We start from the raw sequence: 18,483 nt of genomic DNA on the forward strand, positions 1-18,483 counted from the left end.
GCCGTTTCGCTTCTACCGTGGGTGAAAAGAAAGAAGTCAGGTTGCACACGCCAAGCTTCGCTTTTGCCCATTTTAGCAACAGGGAAATGGCTCCTTCGTGCTTTTACCGTTTCACCGTTTGTTATCTGTTTTACCTTGCTTGAACTGAGTTTGTTCCTTTCGCTTCTCACGTGTCCGTGCAAGTTTGTGCGGCCCCATCCCGTTACTTCGCTCATTGCAAGGAGTCAAGCTTCGTAGTGTTATGGACATTAAACATCGTCCGGACAATACATGTATTTAACGATTCAAGTGCCGTGTCAGGGGTTGCAAGACACAAATGATGCTTGAGCCACTGGGCGCTAACCGTCGCTGTCGCAACATTTGCGTAATACAGTACGGGCAACCGAATATGTGCATAGCTCTGCCGGAGCTAAACGCTTCTTGACGCCGCTCCAATACGCGTGCGTGTATGCAGGTGCGCGCCCTGAAAAAATGACCACCTACGACAAGTAGGTGGTGATTTCTGCTTAGAAGTTTGTAGGTGTTCATTTCTGCTTTTGTTTCTGCCTCTGTTCAGGCAGAAACAAAATTGTACCCTTGTACCCCGGCCCGATATGTCACTGCTGCCACCCATCCTACTTAACAGCGTATTTGTAAGGATTTTCTGACACATTTCGTGAAACTCACAGTATGTAGCAAATACGAATACGACGCAACATCCGAACAGTTGCTTTTAAGTCAAGTAACGAGTAAATTTTACTTGTTGCGAAAGAGAATGTATTGTTCCATATGTATGTATTGTTCCATAACAAGCTACAGATACTAAGAGTGCCTATGCCGAGACAATCAGTTTATATTTTGCTCTTTTGGGGAATCAGATATGTCATTCTAATGATAAGACTCTCAGTGCAAGTGTAATTGAGCCCTTCAGCTAAGCTCCACTGTGAAATCTTCTTCGTCATGATTTGCAATCACCTGCCGACTCTCACAGCTCAGCTGAGCGTTCACGCCGAATTTTCCTCGCTCTTTACAGATTGGAACTGCTTTTCTCGAGAGCAGAGGCGCCTGCAGGCAATGTAGCTCGTGAGAAAGCATCTTTTTGACATGGCTGACAGATTCCATGTTACGCTTGAACAGCTTCTTTTCATTTGCGAGCAACGACGGCTGTTCTTCTGCGGCGGACATGCTTTTACGTTAATGTTGCTGCTAGATTTTTTTTGCTTGATTGTCACAAACTATACTTGATAACGATAATTCAGCAAGCTGAAATTGATCAAGAACGGGATTCGGTCAACGATGACTGACAGCTGCCCCAGCGATTTGTCGCTGCTGGGCGTAGAGACGGATTCTTAGGAAGCTCAGGGTTGAAGGTCTCATCAACAAACTGTCCCAGCAGGAGGTACACAAATGCTTGTAGAGACGTGCAGGCCGTTCGTTCTTTTCGTAAAACGTGGATAGAAACAAAACATCTGAATAAGTATACACGCTCAATTTCAAGGATTAATTGTGCGAAACGCATAACGTATGTTATACAGTGTTTTGATCTAGAAAATTTTTGTAAAGAGGAAACTTTATTCTGCAGTTTAATTGCAGAGGAGGCGTGTACAATAATAATGTGCTTTTTCCTGTTATAAAATTGGATATTGCCTGTAAAAATGTAAATTTATTACTCTTAAAATTGAGCGATTTGTAGATAAATTAAAATATTGTCACGTGGTCGTGACGTCGACGAAGACAGCAGTCGGCGTTTGCAGGATGAAACTGTTTATTCGGCCGAACTTGTGGCCGGAAAATGAGAACTGGAGCTACAGCAATACACGCTGTACAATGATAGCGGCGAACAGGGCGTCGTCCGTCGATCAACTGACAAGCGGTCAAGCGCGTCGGCTTTTATACAGGCGCTATGGAACTTTCCAGCAATATCGCTGGTGGCGTCGTTATCTCTCGACAAAGCTGGAACATTCGCGTGCGGCGCGCAATCTTAACAAAACGATCTACCAAAATCGTGAAGCTTCTCGAACACTGCTTCGGGGCCAGCGTCGGGCGTTGATAACCGTCCTTGCTGGTCAAACTCGAACACATCAAAATAAAAGAAGAAGCGGGCGTGGCATTGCCCCCCTCTGAAAAAGCATCGTCCCGATGCGTGCAACAGAACATGGAAAGGAAGAAACAAGTGCATACACAAATAAATTACAATAACAAAGGAAAAAGTAGAGTCCCCAGGTTCGCTAACGCGCAAAAAACGGCTTAAGGCGCACGACATGGACGACTTCAGGTCGTGCGCGGCGTCACTGGGAGTTCGTAATGCCGTCCGGAATCACCTCGTAGTCAAGAGCGCCGAGGCGTCGAAGAACCTTGTATGGCCCGAAGTATCGCCGAAGGAGTTTTTCGCTAAGCCCGCGTCGGCGTATCGGCGTCCAGACCCGTCGAAGATTGTAGTGTATCGAAGTGTAGTGAAGGTGTAGTGTATCGTCGAAGATTGTAGTGACGGCTGTCGGTGTGCTGCTGGGTCTTGATGCGCAGGCGGGCGAGCTGTCGAGCTTCTTCGGCACGTTGTAAGTAAGCGGCGGCATCGAGGTTTTCTTCATCGGTGACGTTGGGTAGCATGGCGTCGAGCGTCGTCGCCGGGCTCCTTCCGTAGACCAACTTGTACGGCGTCATCTGCGTCGTTTCTTGGACGGCCGTGTTGTATGCGAAGGTCACATACGGAAGGATCGCATCCCACGTCTTGTGTTCGACGTCGACATACATGGCCAACATGTCGGCGATGGTCTTGTTTAGCCGCTCGGTCAGGCCATTTGTCTGTGGGTGGTACGCTGTGGTCCGGCGGTGGCTTGTTTGGCTGTATCTCAGTATTGCCTGAGTTAGGTCAGCAGTAAACGCCGTACCTCTGTCGGTGATGAGAACTTCTGGGGCGCCATGACGCAGGACGATGCTCTCAACGAAGAACTTCGCTACCTCGGCGGCACTGCCTCTAGGCAGGGCCCTCGTCTCGGCGTAGCGGGTGAGGTAGTCTGTAGCTACGACGATCCATTTGTTTCCGGTATTGGACGTCGGGAACGGCCCCAGTAGTCCATCCCAATTTGCTGGAACGGCCGTCGAGCTGGCTCGATAGGCTGCAGAAGTCCGGCTGGCCTAGTGGGCGGTGTCTTGCGTCGCTGACAGTTCCGGCAGGTCTTCACGTAACGAGTGACGTCGGCGGAAAGGCGCGGCCAGTAGTACTTCTGTATTCTTGCTAGCGTGCGAGAAGCACCCAGGTGTCCAGCCGTCGGGTCGTCGTGCAGAGCCTGGAGGACCTCTGGCCGCAATGTCGAGGGTACCACGAGAAGGCAATCGGCTCGAAGCGGTGAGAAGTTCTTCTTTAGGAGAACACCGTAGCGCAAGAAAAATGACGCCAGTCCCCGCGTGAATACCTTCGGAACAACGGTGGCCCTGCCCTCGAGGTATTCCACAAGGCCCCTGAGTTCTGAATCCGTTCGCTGTCGTTCGGCGAAGTCGTCGGCACTTATGATTCCCAAGAAGGAGTCGTCCTCCTTGTCCTGCGGCGGTGGGTCGACGGGGGCGCGAGACAGGCAGTCAGCGTCGGAGTGTTTCCTTCCGGACTTGTAAACGACGGTAATGTCGAATTCTTGAAGTCGTAGGCTCCACCGTGCGAGGCGACCAGAAGGGTCCTTCAAGTTAGCTAGCCAACACAATGCGTGGTGGTCGCTCACAACTTTGAAGGGCCTGCCGTAGAGGTAGGGGCGAATATTGGATGCAGCCCAGATGATTGCTAGGCACTCCTTTTCTGTTGTGGAATAGTTCGTTTCTGCCTTTGATAGCGACCGGCTAGCATAACTGATGACCCTTTCCTGCCCGTCAGTCTTCTGCACAAGGACGGCGCCGAGTCCTACGCTGCTTGCGTCGGTGTGGGTTTCCGTATCGACGTATTCGCCGAAATGGGCTAGTATCGGAGGCACCTGAAGGCGTCGTTTCAGTTCTTCAAATGCTTCAATTTGCGCCGTTTCCCACTTAAATGGCACGTCGGTCTTCGTGAGGTGAGTTAGCGGTTCGGCGATTCGTGAAAATTCCTTGACAAAGCGCCTGTAGTAGGCGCACAAGCCGAGAAAACGGCGCACGGCTTTCGTGTCGGTGGGGGGCGGGAAGGCAGCGATGGCAGCTGTTTTCCGCGGGTCTGGGCGAACACCACCCTTGCTGATCACGTGACCCAAAAACAGCAGCTCCTCGTATGCAAAGCGGCACTTTTCAGGCTTCAAGGTGAGGCCAGAAGTCTTGATTGCTTGTAGTACAGTGTCAAGGCGCCGGAGGTGTTCGCCGGAGGTGTTCGCCGAAGCTTGAGGCAAACACAATGACGTCGTCCAAGTACACAAGGCAAGTCTGCCACTTCAATCCAGCCAGCACGGTGTCCATAATGCGCTGGAACGTCGCAGGTGCCGAGCAAAGAGCAAAGGGCATAACCTTGAGCTCGAAGAGGCCGTCTGGTGTTATAAAGGCAGTCTTCTCTCGGTCTCTCTCGTCGACTTCGATTTGCCAATAGCCGGTCTTGGGGTCCATCGACGAAAAGTACCTCGCGTTGTAGAGTCGATCCAGGGTGTCGTCTATCCGTGGGAGAGGGTAGACGTCCTTCTTCGTGATTTTGTTCAGGCGGCGATAATCGACGCAGAAGCGTAGGGTTCTGTCTTTCTTCTTCACTAACACCACGGGTGACGCCCATGGACTCTTCGACGGCTGGATGATGTCGTCGCGTAGCATTTCGTCGACTTGTTTCTTTATGGATTCGCGTTCTCGCGTTGAAACTCTGTACGGGCTCTGCCGGAGTGGCCTGGCATTTTCCTCTGTTATGCTGCGATGTTTTGCAACTGGGGTCTGGCGGATTCTTGACGATGACGAAAAGCAGTCCCTGTATTTCAAGAGCAGGGTTTGAGCTGTTCTTGTTTATGCTTCGGAAGGCTAGGATTAACGTCGAAAAGTGGTTGAGAAGCTTTCTTCGTCGGTGTTGGCTCGGAAGAATCGGCGATGGCGAAAGCCATCGACGTAGCCGTGATTTATTCGATGTAGGCGACTGTCGTGCCTTTGTTTGCATGCTTATACTCGTTGCTAAAATTTGTGAGCATCACTGTTGCTTTGCCTCCCCGTAACTCTGCTATTCCTCTTGCGACGCAAATCTCGCGGTTAATCAACTGGTGCTGGTCGCCTTCAATGACGCCTTCCAGGTCTGCTACTTTCTGAGAGCCGACGGAAATGATGACGCTGGAGCGAGGGGGAATGGTGACTTGGTCTTCCAGCACATTCAAGGCATGCTTCCCTGGTGGCGTGTACCGCGGTAATGCTTTTTCTGTAGATAGTGTTATCGACTACGATCTGAGGTCGATGACTGCACCATGAAGGCCTAAGAAGTCCATACCAAGGATGACATCTCGGGAGCAATGCTGAAGGACTACGAAGCTTGCGGGATAAATCCGGTTGTTGATGGAGACCCTCGCTGTGCAGATTCCTGCCGGCGTTACTAGGTGACCTCCCGCTGTGCGGATTTCGGGGCCTTCCCAGGCGGTCTTGACTTTCTTCAGCTTCGTCGCGAACGGTCCACTGATGACAGAATAGTCGGCTCCAGTATCGATGAGAGCGGTGACGTTGTGGCCGTCGATGAGAACGTCGAGGTCACTCGTTCGTCGCCTACCGTTTCGATTTGGTCGCGGCGTCGGATCCCGGCTACGTCGGTTTGTCCCGCTGCTTCGACGTTGTGTCGTCAGGTCTTCTTCGGGCCGTGAAGTTTCGACGTCAGGGCTTCGTTCGGCTTGCGGCGTGTTCTTTAGATGTCGTTGCGGCGTTGTCGTCGGCGGCGGAGGATCTTCGGTATTTCGTCGTACAGCAACCGCACCTCCATCGGTTGCTGCCCTTAGTTTTCCGGATACGGGCTGGGTGACCGGCCTCGCGTTGGGCCAGTGTATGGTCGGCGTTGGGGGGAGACGTAGCGGCCTGGCGACGGCGAACGGGAAGGTTGTCGGGGCGTCCATTGCGTTCCCGCGAGGTAGTCGGCGATGTCGCGTGGTCTTTCCCCTCGCTGTGGACGCGGCGCGTCGATGGCGAACCCACGCAGTCCCATCTGTCGGTACTGGCAGCGGCGGTAAGTGTGGCCAGCTGCCCCGCAATGGTAGCAGAGTGGGCGGTGGTTGGGGGTGCGCCAAACGTCGGTCTTTCTCGGCGTGTATAGCTGGCCGGCTGGCGGGCGGTATGACGTCGGTGGCGGCGGCGGTGGCGCCTGGCGGCGGAACTGCTGGGGTGGCGCGGCGTCTTGACGTGGGCGAGGAGGGGGGCGTTGCGTCGGGCTGCAGCGGCATAGCTCACCTCTTGCAGCTGTGGCTGCGCTGAATTGGGGGTGCCCAGAGACTGCTGTATTTCCTCTCGGACGATATCAGCGATCGAGGCAACTTCAGGCTGTGGTAAGGGTAAAAGCTTGCGCAGTTCTTCCCGCACGATCGCTCGGATCGTTTCACGCAGGTCGTCGGAGCCGACGGCATGAACAGCTGGGCTGTCTTGAATCGATCGGTGATTGTACTGGCGGTTGCGGATTTCCAGGGTCTTCTCAATCGTCGTCGCCTCTGAGATGAATTCTTGGACTGTCGAGGGTGGGTTCCGCATCAGCCCAGCGAAGAGCTCTTGCTTTACCCCTCGCATGAGCAACCTGACTTTCTTGTCCTCGGGCATGGCTGGGTCAGCGTGGTGGAACAGTCTGGTCATTTCCTCTCCAAAGATGGCAACACTTTCATTTGGAAGTTGGACCCGCGTCTCTAGCAAGGCTGCGGCCCTTTCTTTTCTGACGACGCTTGCAAACGTCTGCAGAAAAGCGCTGCGAAAGGCGTCCCAAGTTCGAAGAGTGGACTCCCGATTCTCGAACCAGGTCCTCGCTGCGTCTTCGAGGTAAAAGTAAACGTGACGCAGCTTGTCCTCGGAGTCCCAGTTGTTGAATGATGAGACCCTTTCGAATGTCTCGAGCCAGGTGTCCGGGTCTTCGAATGACGACCTGCGGAAGGTTGGCGGCTCCTTGGGCTGCCGGAGTAGGATCAGCGCAGGCTGCACGGGGTCGGTCATCGTCGCTGCGGTGGGTGTTGGGACCTTGGGCTGCCTGGTTTGTTCGGGAAGGAGCCCGTGCTCTGGCTGAAGTCCTTTCTGCCTGCGGCTTGTTCGACGATCCGGGTATTCTTTGCTGTCGTCCTCCTCGCGGCTTGGACTTGGGTCAGCGCTTCGCGGGGGCGTCCGGATCATGGAAGAAGCAGCACCTCCACCAGATGTCACGTGGTCGTGACGTCGACGAATACAGCAGTCGGCGTTTGCAGGATGAAACTGTTTATTTGGCCGAACTTGTGGTCGGAAAATGAGAACTGGAGCTACAGCAATACACGCTGTACAATGATAGCGGCGAACAGGGCGTCGTCCGTCGATCAGCTGACAAGCGGTCAAGCGCGTCGGCTTTTATACAGGCGCTATGGAACTTTCCAGCAATATCGCTGGTGGCGTCGTTATCTCTCGACAAAGCTGGAACATTCGCGTGCGGCGCGCAATCTTAACAAAACGATCTACCAAAATCGTGAAGCTTCTCGAACACTGCTTCGGGGCCAGCGTCGAGCGTTGATAACCGTCCTTGCTGGTCAAACTCGAACACATCAAAATAAACGAAGAAGCGGGCGTGGCAATATGTATAACTGTTTATTCGAGAGTGTGATTCAAAACAATTTTGTGAGGGTTCTGTATGGATCTGATTTTCAATAGGCGCTTTTCCACAGCTGGCTGGTTTAATAAAAGATAGATGGCGCCACAGCACTGTGGCCGTCCCCCTGCCGTGACCTTTTGGCAGCGCTGCTAAATGTCTCCATCGACGTCGCGTCCTCTGCTCGGCGTCCCCATAGTGTCTGCGCGCACGCGAGTAAAAGCGTGCAGATGGCAGCGCCGGAATGTCAACATGGGGGCACCTGTGGATGCAGTTTTCTTCCGCCTCAAATTTATCACGTCATCGCTCTGCGCTGTGTGGCCCTTAAGTTCGAAACCTACGCATTGATTTGCTTTATATTTGCGTTGTGAAGCTTCGAGAGCAATGTATTGGTTGGTATTTCGCAGTGCTTCCAAGATTCATTCTCATATTCTCGGAGACGAGGCTTAGCAGGGATGGCTAAAAACACAGATGATCTCAGAACTAAACACAGACTATACCTGACGCTATGTCGTAAGCGTGAGCGGACGCAAAGCGATGGCCGATTTCACGATTTATTTATTGCTGTGAGGAGAGTCTGCGAGTAGCAAGCGCCAGTTCGGTTTCAAGTGGGTGGTCGCATCTGCATGGGTGCTGCCATGTTGCCTTGTAACCCCCGCTTCCGGCGGTTGCTAATACACCAATCAAATGCATACGCCATGAATGCGAAGTAGATTCAGCATATGACTTATCGCCATGCCGTAGTAAGTACCAAACAAAAGTAAATGCCCCAGCGTTATCAACATTGTTTATCAACCCTCTATTGCCTTTTTGAACCGAGAACCCAGCATCTATAATCCAACCCTGCATGCGATCACGCGTTATGCTCACTCAATGTGTCTTAAACAGTAGCAATCAGTACATATCTTCAATCTTGCAGATGTGTGGCCATGTGACATGCGTGTATGACTACTAAGGTCATTAACTTTCCCACATATAACTCGGAGTGTGGCTGTAACGTTGCTCTTAGAAGCTGTGATCAGATTGACAATTGTATTCGTCTGAGACGCTGCATCTGTGGGGATTACGCGACAATATAAAATATGCGCACGATAAATGTGCTCACAGGCGTATGTGCCGGGGGGCAAGGGGGGCACCAGGCCCCTTTGCCCCCCCCCCAACTAAGAAAAGCTAGGTGTGTTGAGCCTCCGTACATTCCACAGTGGTCACTGTCGAATACACACTGGCAAACGAACCACTGTGGCGAAGTTTCCGGTTAACACAGTAATCACTTCATTATATAAAGAAATTATTCCTACGCTTCTGCTGTGAAAATTCTCTGCAACGTCTCACGACTCCGCACCGTAGGCTCTTTGCGGTGTTTCGCGGTGTTATGTGACTGGGCCGAACTGGGAGAGTTAAAAAAGGTTTCCGCTTTAGCCTCCGATCAACCTGATTCGCCTTGGCTATCATATATGGCAGCTTAAAGCGATCGCGGCGGCTTGCCACAAATCGACGACGAATGAGGCCGTGCATGGGCTCGAGGACATTGGGAAGCCCAGCTTTCAAGTTTGCCCCGCAGCTTGTTCTACCGGACCAGGAAGATCGTCGAGGTCCACGGTTCTCTGGACTAAGGATACTGAATTGACAGCCGGGCTAGTTGAACTTGATTCATCTTGAATTGTCTTGTACAGCTCAATATACAACTCGAATGGCAAAGAAGCACGCACTACCAGCGCTGTTTCTCTTTCTCCAACCCTCTCAGCAAACCTGAGTTCACAGAATTGTACACGCGAACAAACACTCCAACATTTTTATACTCCAACGGCAAATATTTATTAAATGCGAAGCATTTCTCAGCGAACCTCAGGTACTTTCGGCGTTTCTATCTATCTATCTATCTATCTATCTATCTATCTATCTATCTATCTATCTATCTATCTATCTATCTATCTATCTATCTATCTATCCGCCTACGTCTGGGCACTCTCCTGGTGGCCTCCGTAACTTGTAATATACCAAAATTGGCACAGCAGAGGATCAGTGTATGACGAACACGATTCACTCGTGATGACATGAATAACGCAAAATACCTGTAGCGTACGTCATGAAACCCTTTCCCTCAGTCACGTATGGCACATACCCGCATACCAGAGTTCATGTTATGCGGGTATGTGCCACAGGTGATAACAGTGTCAAACCGCGAACACACACATTGACACGGAAGGAAACGAAAAATAGTGATAATCGTCGGGGTTTTACGTCCCAAAATCACGATATGATTATGAGAGACGCCATAGTCAAGGGCTCCGGAAATTTGAACCATCTGGTAATCCTTAACCTGCACTGGCATCGCACCGTACACGGGCCTCTAGCATTATGCCTCCATCGAATTGCGACCTCCGCGGCTGGGATCGAACCCGCGACCTCCGAGTCAGCAGCCGAGCACGGTAACCACTACACCACAGCGGCCGACGCAAGAAAATCCACTCGTACACGTGATCCAAAATGTCGACGACGTGGATTACACAAAAACCGGGGTCAATGCTTCCCACAATAACTCTGCCGAGAGGACCATGTCCCTCATGATTACCGGTGACTTCAGCTTTCATTTACCAAAACCCAGCAACGTCTGGTTCTTAGACGGCATCAAAGACGGCTTGGATGTGAACAGGGCATCACAAGACCTCGGTGCCACGTCCAGCACAGAAGGCATCATAGATCATTTCTTCGTAAAGCTATCCGCGGTTTTACCAGCTCTCGCACTTCACTATACCTCGCACTTCACTATACTTAGATCGTTCGTAGCCGCGATCCCGAACTGATCCGATAACACGTCCTGTCTAGCTGCTGATGCTCACTGATCACGGGGATGATGACCTTATTCAAGAACTGCCGAGAATCCCTTCCACATAAACACACGGGTGCGTGAAACGTGCGTGAGTTCTCCGTCAAAATGGGTAACTATAGGCATTACAACTGTGACGCAACTCTGACAACTGCAACTTTGACTAACGTATGTGCAGTGCGCGTGCCACTCGGCTGTGTATATATCTAGGGAACCTTTTCTGAATAAAGCTTAGTCACGAGTAGCGCCTGTCCTGTGCATATGTGTTCCTTCATCGTCCTATTCGATTTCGCGCTATCCACTATTGAAGAATATAGGCACTACATATCAGCTCACTGCGTTTGGTGTTGGTAACACTTATGTTGCTGTCGGCATCTTTAAGCAACGGTAAACAACTGGTTATAAAATACATGTGCGACTCTTCAAAATATGTGTGCGTGTACCATTTGCACATTTCTCTAGCGTCATTCCGTAACGTTTCGCTCAATGTGAAAAATTGCGACACTGTCACCTTCCTGCGCATGCTTCACATAACATCGATTCCCACGGTATGTTGGATCTACCGAAGTTTTATACTGATTTGAATTCATCTCACCTACTGCAATAATTAGCCTCTGCCTGTGCGAGCGGGGGGCAGCCTTCCTGAATGGCGTTCAGAATGAGACACGTTCCGGCTTTTCGGAAAACGTGGTTACCCAGCTCCGAACGTGCGAGCGCGTGCCAGAACGTGGTTTTGTCAGCGTTACGCCAAGCTTTTACAGCATACGGCAGCCCGGGTACCTATAAAGTGCTCTGCACGTAACATCATCTAGGCGGTCGAAGAACAAGACGAAGAAGTCTTCTCCTTGGCGCGAGCGCGCGTTCATTATGTTACAGATGGCTATGGTAGGTTTTAGAAAGTGGACGGTCTCCAATGGAACTACGGACAAAGCCCAGCGCAAAAGCTGCTTCGCATCTAAAATGACATCACGTAGCAGCTAGTCAGGTGCCATGTTTCCTCGAAAACCCCGCGACACGTTCGTAGTGTGCGGTACTGACCGAAACTGGAGAACGATAGCTAAGGCCAACCATAGTTACTACTACTAGCAAAAAGTTAGCATCTCTAGGAAAAGCTTAGCTTCACTAGCAAAAACTAAAAAAAAAAGACTAGGCCGAACACTAGCTCCGCTGTTGGTTCCAGCGTTGCGCCCCTAGTGCAAGCTGCGGTTTTTTTTTTGCACAGTATTTTACGAACGCAACCATGAATATTAGTTAACCGCCTCAAATTTTCTGATATCTTCAAACACCTGTGGGGGCCTGAACTCTGAGCAAACGTTATGCTGACTCACTGTGTCCTAAGCAGCAGCAATCGTTGCAGATTTTCACTCATATGAACGTAAGGCAATGTGATATACGTGTGTGGCTACTGCGGTCGGACTGTTTACCACACAAACCTCGGAGGGATGCTGTAACGTTCTCGCGAGGTGTGATCAGATACGCCATCGCATTCGTCCCAGACACTGCATTTCTGGCGATTAGGCGATAATGTAAAGTATTTGCGCAACAAATGTGCCAGTATCGGAAAGTAGCCGAAGGTAATACACATGTAACGCGGTTTAATACTTTAAACGTGATACCAATTGGTAAGGAATCTTCAAATGTGTTGAAGTTGCCAGGAGGTCATCTGATACATACGGCGCAATTCGAGGGCTGCCAATGGTCTGCTCGTACCAATCGTTCAGCATGTCATTCCATTCCTTGTCGGAACTGCAAAAAGTGAACGTAAGTATATGTGATGTAGTGTTAGGTTTGGGCCCAGGACCGCTAGCCAAGGAGCGATCGAGGCAGGAGTGCACACACACACACAAATATATTTACAGAGAAAAATGCAACTGATAATCAAGTATCACTGAAAATTGTCTCTCCCATGCAGTCCTGTACTAAATGTGTCTCTGAATGAGGTCTCTAGACGTGTTTAGCTTGCGGCTTGTTGGACGCCGATCGCTTGTGGACGGCGCGCCGCCTGGCTTGTTGACGTCTTCAGCGTGAGTCATACAACGCCATGTCACGGCCTTCTGCAGCAGCAGCAGCAGCAGCAGCAGCAGCAGCAGTAGGGTAGCGATAGCTTTGTAGCTCCGCAGTAGCTTTCAGCACACCGGGCTCGCGGCAGCCACCCCGAACGGCAGCAGGGAAATCGGCCCACAGCAAATCGGAACTCGCAGCCCCTCGGGATGGCAGCCAGGACAGCGAAACCCCGCCTGATCCCTGGGCCAGTCACCCAGCCGGAGACCAGGAGCGGAAGAGCGCCTTCAGGACGTCGCCTAGTTTCCTTGATCGGACGTTCAGCCCAGAGCCGTCTGTCCTTGCACGCCGCTTGTTTGTTTGTGTGTGGGTTCCTTGCATTTGGCTCACACTCGCAACGAGGGATTGGCCATGAAGCCGGCGGTTAATGTAAATTGCGACATTAAGTAAAAGTTATGGAAAGGGAAAGTAGCTTTTTTCAAAGAGAATAAGGTGATTTTCGTGACAGAACAAAAAGAAATAAAGAAATAAATAAATTTTTTAGGGAATGAGAAGCAATAAACTGAGAAACAGCGAACTCTGAAGGTAATCTCTTGGTGTCCCTCAAGAATTCGCAAAGGCTCCGCAGACGTGCATGCTACTATATTCCAATAAAGCAGCCCCAAAGGAGAGGATATTTAGAGTTCTTTGTCGAATTCCGGTTTTTAAAAATAAAACTTCAAAGCACTTTTTCCTTTGATTTTTGAAACGGTGACAGGTTGCACGCTGCGCTGCCTCGAACGCTGTCACGTGCTTCCCGACCCCGTGCGCTCCTCCTCGTAATCTTCTACGGCGATCGCGCAGCTTCGGCTTCGCTCTTGCTCTCACAGTATACAACCCGATACAGTGTACTCCGAGCTGTATGATAACATTCGAAGGAATGTTTCTCCAAAAGAAAATTTGTGAGGAGAAATGGCTTTCTTGTTATGTAACGTGGTACCTTTACTGTGTCCTCAACTCAAAAGTTACGTCATTCTGCCTGGCAACAGGTCAGTGGTACAAATGCGGTATGATATAGTATGAAAATGACTTATGATACTGAAAATCCCACCTCGATGTTTTATCACTACGGCATAAGTGACATAGATGATCAGCCTAAAGGATGATTGATCTGCATGTGATAAAGATTTCACGTGCAACTTCGTTCAATGATGCACTTAATATGCGCTCACCCCGCACTCTCCTCCAGAACCACTGCGCAGCTTGTACTCGGTTGTGCTGTGTCACTGCTGTAATCTGACGTTGTGAACAATGGTCTTTGGGCTTCTGGTGTTACTCCAGGCCGTATTTGAGGGTCCTCACTGTAGAATACAATAACACGTTGTAGGAAAATAAACAAAAAGCTTACATTACTTTCTAACAGCGCTACATAAGAGAATAATATTTAGTGCAGCGCAAGTGACTGCAGACGTGCCTACCGCTTGTTTTCGTTTTCGACGGTTCTTTGCTAAATCCGCATTATCGATGCGCTGTATACTTACTGCACATGCTCAACGCCTTGACTGTTTGATAAAAACACCGATTTTCGTAAGTTATTTGCCATCGGAATTGCAAAGGGGGGGGATGCTAGCACCATTCTGGCAACGGGCCTGTTGAGTGGCAAACCCATTGGATCGCACTATGCGTCAAAACATGCGAATTGCGCGACGAGGGAGCGGTTTAAAGCTGTCCACACATTACAAAGTGCGCAGCTGCGCAGGCGCGCGTTGCACCTTACGTACGGGTTGTGGTTACTCTGAGAATTTCCAAAAGGAAGAATTGGGACGCAGTGGGCCTTCGCAAGTGCGCTTGCAGTGGACATTCTAGGATGGTTTGAAACGGCCAATGTTACGCGGACAAACATTCCTTTCCTTGCGGCACGGATGAATCCGATGCGCATGTGAGCAGATTACGCTAGCGCGTTTTACTGTTGAAGTCCAAGGTCAAGCGTCCTTGTGTTTGTATTTGTGTATACTGCACGTCTGCACTGTTACTCAGGCGGGTACCTACTGTTCAGAATCCAAGTGCCAGCACAGGCGTCCTCTCGCGCTCACCGAATGCGCGCTACGACGTGCGAATGTCTGAACGTTTGGCCTTTTGTTTCATCGCTTTCTGAGACATTGACAGCGCACACGTTCGGCCTTACGAGGCCTAAAATACGTAACGCCGGCTGGCTGCAGGTGTACCTACCGGTTATAGTGTTATCGTGTTGGGAAAAGAAGGAATGGCGGTAAGCGGATGTCGGACTGTAATTGTAGGCACCCTACAGAAAGCCTGCCCAGTCAGCCCATTGAAAGACCACATGTCTTTCAATGGACTGAGTGTGCAGGCTTTCTGTAGGGTGCCTACGTGTACAGTCCGACATCCGCTTACCGCCATGCCTTCTTTTCCCAACACGATGACACTATATCCGGTAGGTACACCTGCAGCCAGCCAGCGTTACTTGTTTTAGGCCTCGTAAGGCCAAAAGTGTGCGCTGTCAATGTCTCCGAAAGCGATGAAACAAAAGGCCAAAAGTTCAGCCTTTTGCACGTCGTAGCGCGCATTCGGCCTACGTTAATCAATAGAAATGTTCGACAAGAAGCTCACCTGTCATTGTCCGGAGTCGAGCTCGCCTCGTTTGTTTCCTGAGCTGCTTGGTTGCTGCCGCTAGACGCAGTGGAATATCGTGGCGTTTGTCCTTCATCGGCCATGTCTGTTGGTTACGTGGGCACTTTGCAGACACTGAGCCCGGTGGGAAAGGCGCGGGCAGACACCTACGAGTGCCCAGCGCTAAGTGCAGCGGTGCATCCTTTGCCAAAGCTAACGCATGTTGTCGAGACTTCACACAGCGCATGCGCATTCTCACGCTTTCCGTGTATTGGAAAATCGCGTCTTAATGCTCTCTGTTTTTATCACAATGATTAACAGCCTAGGCTGTCCACGTGCTCCTGTATCACGCCTAATCATCTTTCCGTCTGTTCTTTCCAATTCCACAGTGGGGCCACGCTGCTTATCACGAGCACCAATGAATAGAGATAATTCGACTGAATATTCTTCTGGGAACAGTCGCTACTTTCGCCATCTAGCTGGTGGAGTAGTTGCAAGATGACTATGTTCCAAGTCTCGAACGCTGTCTACATATTCTTCTCCGAACTCTAAAATTGAACATTTCACTTCATACCGACTGAGAACAGAAAGTACAAGTATTCACAGCTGGACTAGTTGATGCAAGTTCTTAAACATCTTGAAATATGCGCAAATCGCGGCAGGTACAAGAGACGATAGGTCTGAAAGGGCCACATGGGTCGCATGTTGTCAGCATGTAAGTGGGCTTGCATTAACAGCGAATATGTTCTGGGCCGAATAATTCGCGTCGGATGTTGGCGTAACACAGATGCCTCATTTTCGGTTATATGCCAGAGAAATTGGGTAAATCCGACTGCTCACCGCTGGTCCACTAAAAATGAAGAAAACTTGTTGCGAGCCGGAAACTGTTGAAACTCATAGGAGACAACAAGAGGAAGAAGATGAACGCGGACACTTCGGCGCACGAGGTAGTAATGACCAGAATGACAAAAAAGAAGAGCCTCTCTTCCGTTCGCATAGAACGCAGTTGTCTCGTTTCTGCGACATTCGCGCTTTGAGAATGGTCAAGCTTCCTCATTCTTCCGATGAAAGAAGCCGCCGGACGTGAGGGTCAGCGAAAACTGACACGAGAATGGGCTAACACACGGCAATGGCGAGTGTGGCATTAGAGGATATGTGGCGAATGTGCGCACTGACATTCAGATAACTGTAGATTGCCATCCCAGAAACATTCCTGATGACGTTGCTATTGACGTGGATCTTGATCGAAGGCTTCTTTGCAAACCTGCGTATAAGAGTGGTATGGTCAAGATGCAATAAAACTATACTACCATCCTAAAGCTTCACAAAGACTGTTTAATAAAGAGCAGTGACACAACATATCTGAAAGACTTCCAAAACATAGAAACGCGATAGCCTGACAAAGGGAAGGCCTCTAGCTTCGCTGTTTCATCGGTGTCCACAAAGCGGAGCTGGTTGAGTTTTCGCAAATAACATTTAGGTGCAAATAAGCGCTGTGGTTCGTCCGATCTTCTCTTGTTCGTGTATTATTTGCGCTGTTTTCAGGATGCTTATCAGAACGTCAAGATTACTTAATGCGCGTCTCTCACTATGCGGCTCATTATAAATTGCGAAAAGAATGGTCCCTGATTGTCCGAATGGATGCACTACCAACTTTGCAGCAGGATTTCGCCTTCAAGTGACACAGAGTGAGCGTGCTTCCTATTTTTTTCAATAATTTTGCTGTTGTTAATACCAAATAAATAGCGATATCTTGAATTTGGATGCAAAATTTCCGAGATAGAGTTCCGATTTTTATCAAAGGTACTTTTTTCCTGGAACCCATCACTAGCGAAATCAATACATGCGTGGTCACGCCTTTATTCCATTTTGTCTCGTTATAGAATGACGCATAGATGGCGCTCACGTGCTGAATAAAATAAGGCGCAACACGTGATACCCAAATTGAACGAGGTAGCACCTTTATCAATTTGAGCTCGATACTCAACTGAAATTATATTATTGTCGTGCCTATGGAAGCATAATTAATTTTCGTCGCAATATTCGGCTAACTAAACTGAATGACTTTAATCTCAAAACAGGAGACAAACGAAAGAAACGGCAAGGAGGTTCGAAGATTTCATTAAGTTCAAATTTGATGAGCAGGAACAACCTTTCTATTAGACACGATGTATAGCGGACTTCTCACTAATGCTCTCAATTTATTACTGGTGTATATATATGTATACTTGCATACGGGACTTTTCAACCAATTGAAATAGAGACAGCGCTGTTGGGATCGAACCCGCCACCTCGATCTCAGCAGTACAATGTCATAGCCAGTAAGCTACAATTCCTGTTCTGATATCTTGGCAGCAGTCACCAAAATGTAAAGAGCTGTCCTAGAATTCACCTTCCGTGTTAACTATAAAAATAGTCTCGTCAGGATAACATGGTTCCTTTGAAATGCATATAATGCTCACAATAAACGGTGCTTACGATGGAAGACGAAGTTTAAATTGCAAGGAGACAAAACACACAGCGTCAGTTTATTTCTTGGGAAAACCGAGGTAAATATCTTTTTTCCAGCCGTACTTCAGCTGTAGTCTTAAGCAGTAGGATTAGCCGATATGTGTTTCTCAGGATCTCAGTAGTTAGGTCGAAGCATTCAGGCAAGCTCAGAAGTGCGGCGAGATATTGTCAGTTTCCTTTGTCGGGAGACTATTTTCCTGCAGTGGTGCCACGTACTGAGTTTTTTTCCTAACGTGCTTCTACAGGCTTCGTCTATACATCTATTTAGCCCCGCATTGCTGGCAACGAATCTGCTTTGTGTCCGTATGCGTTAACTTGTGACTGTTGAGATCGTGCTCACGGGATGCGTCCGCCAACACCACACGCATAGCGCTTCTCGCCCGTGTGACACATGTAATGCCTTTTGAAAAGGCAAGGGTGCTTCAACAACTTGCTGCATTCAGGGCACCAATGTCTTTGATCAATCTCGTTGATATCGTTATGGTCATTGAGGTCGGTCGCACAGGTGAATTCTTCCATGTAGAAGGAGTACACCCGGGGTTTATCATTGGCCGGGTTTCCTTGCCGGATTTCCTTGCCTCGGCGCTTTGTCCAGGCTGACTGCGAGAGGACAATTAAAAACATTTAGACGTTTTACAGCAAAGCTATATATGGCTAAGGCACATCCGTTTTGTCCGCGGGCAAAAACCCAAGATGATTAAAAAAAAGAATCTGGAGTAGAAGCTTTAGCAACACATTGACCGCAAAGGTGAAGCCACTGTTTTCCTCTACTTCGTCTTATAAACGTGATCACTTCGGGTGGTGCTCCTTATTAAATGTTTTGCCATGTTATATAAACGCCAGTCTAATTATA

At 49.6% G+C, this 18,483-nt stretch overlaps 1 protein-coding gene across 1 annotated transcript in view; it reads right to left on the reverse strand.

The window, feature by feature from the left end:
* The window catches only part of LOC119406085 (zinc finger protein 629-like), a 59,123-nt gene that overhangs the window by 15,874 nt on the left and 24,766 nt on the right, over positions 1-18,483 (reverse strand). Inside the window, exons 7-9 of the mRNA XM_049419517.1 lie at positions 16,696-16,707; positions 12,547-12,600; positions 12,164-12,257 (exon numbers count right to left, since the gene is read on the reverse strand). Coding sequence (XP_049275474.1) covers positions 12,164-12,257; positions 12,547-12,600; positions 16,696-16,707 — 160 coding nt within the window. The remainder of the gene's footprint in view (positions 1-12,163; positions 12,258-12,546; positions 12,601-16,695; positions 16,708-18,483) is intronic.

Source organism: Rhipicephalus sanguineus, chromosome 9, assembly GCF_013339695.2.
Source record: "Rhipicephalus sanguineus isolate Rsan-2018 chromosome 9, BIME_Rsan_1.4, whole genome shotgun sequence".
NCBI lineage: Eukaryota > Metazoa > Arthropoda > Arachnida > Ixodida > Ixodidae > Rhipicephalus > Rhipicephalus sanguineus.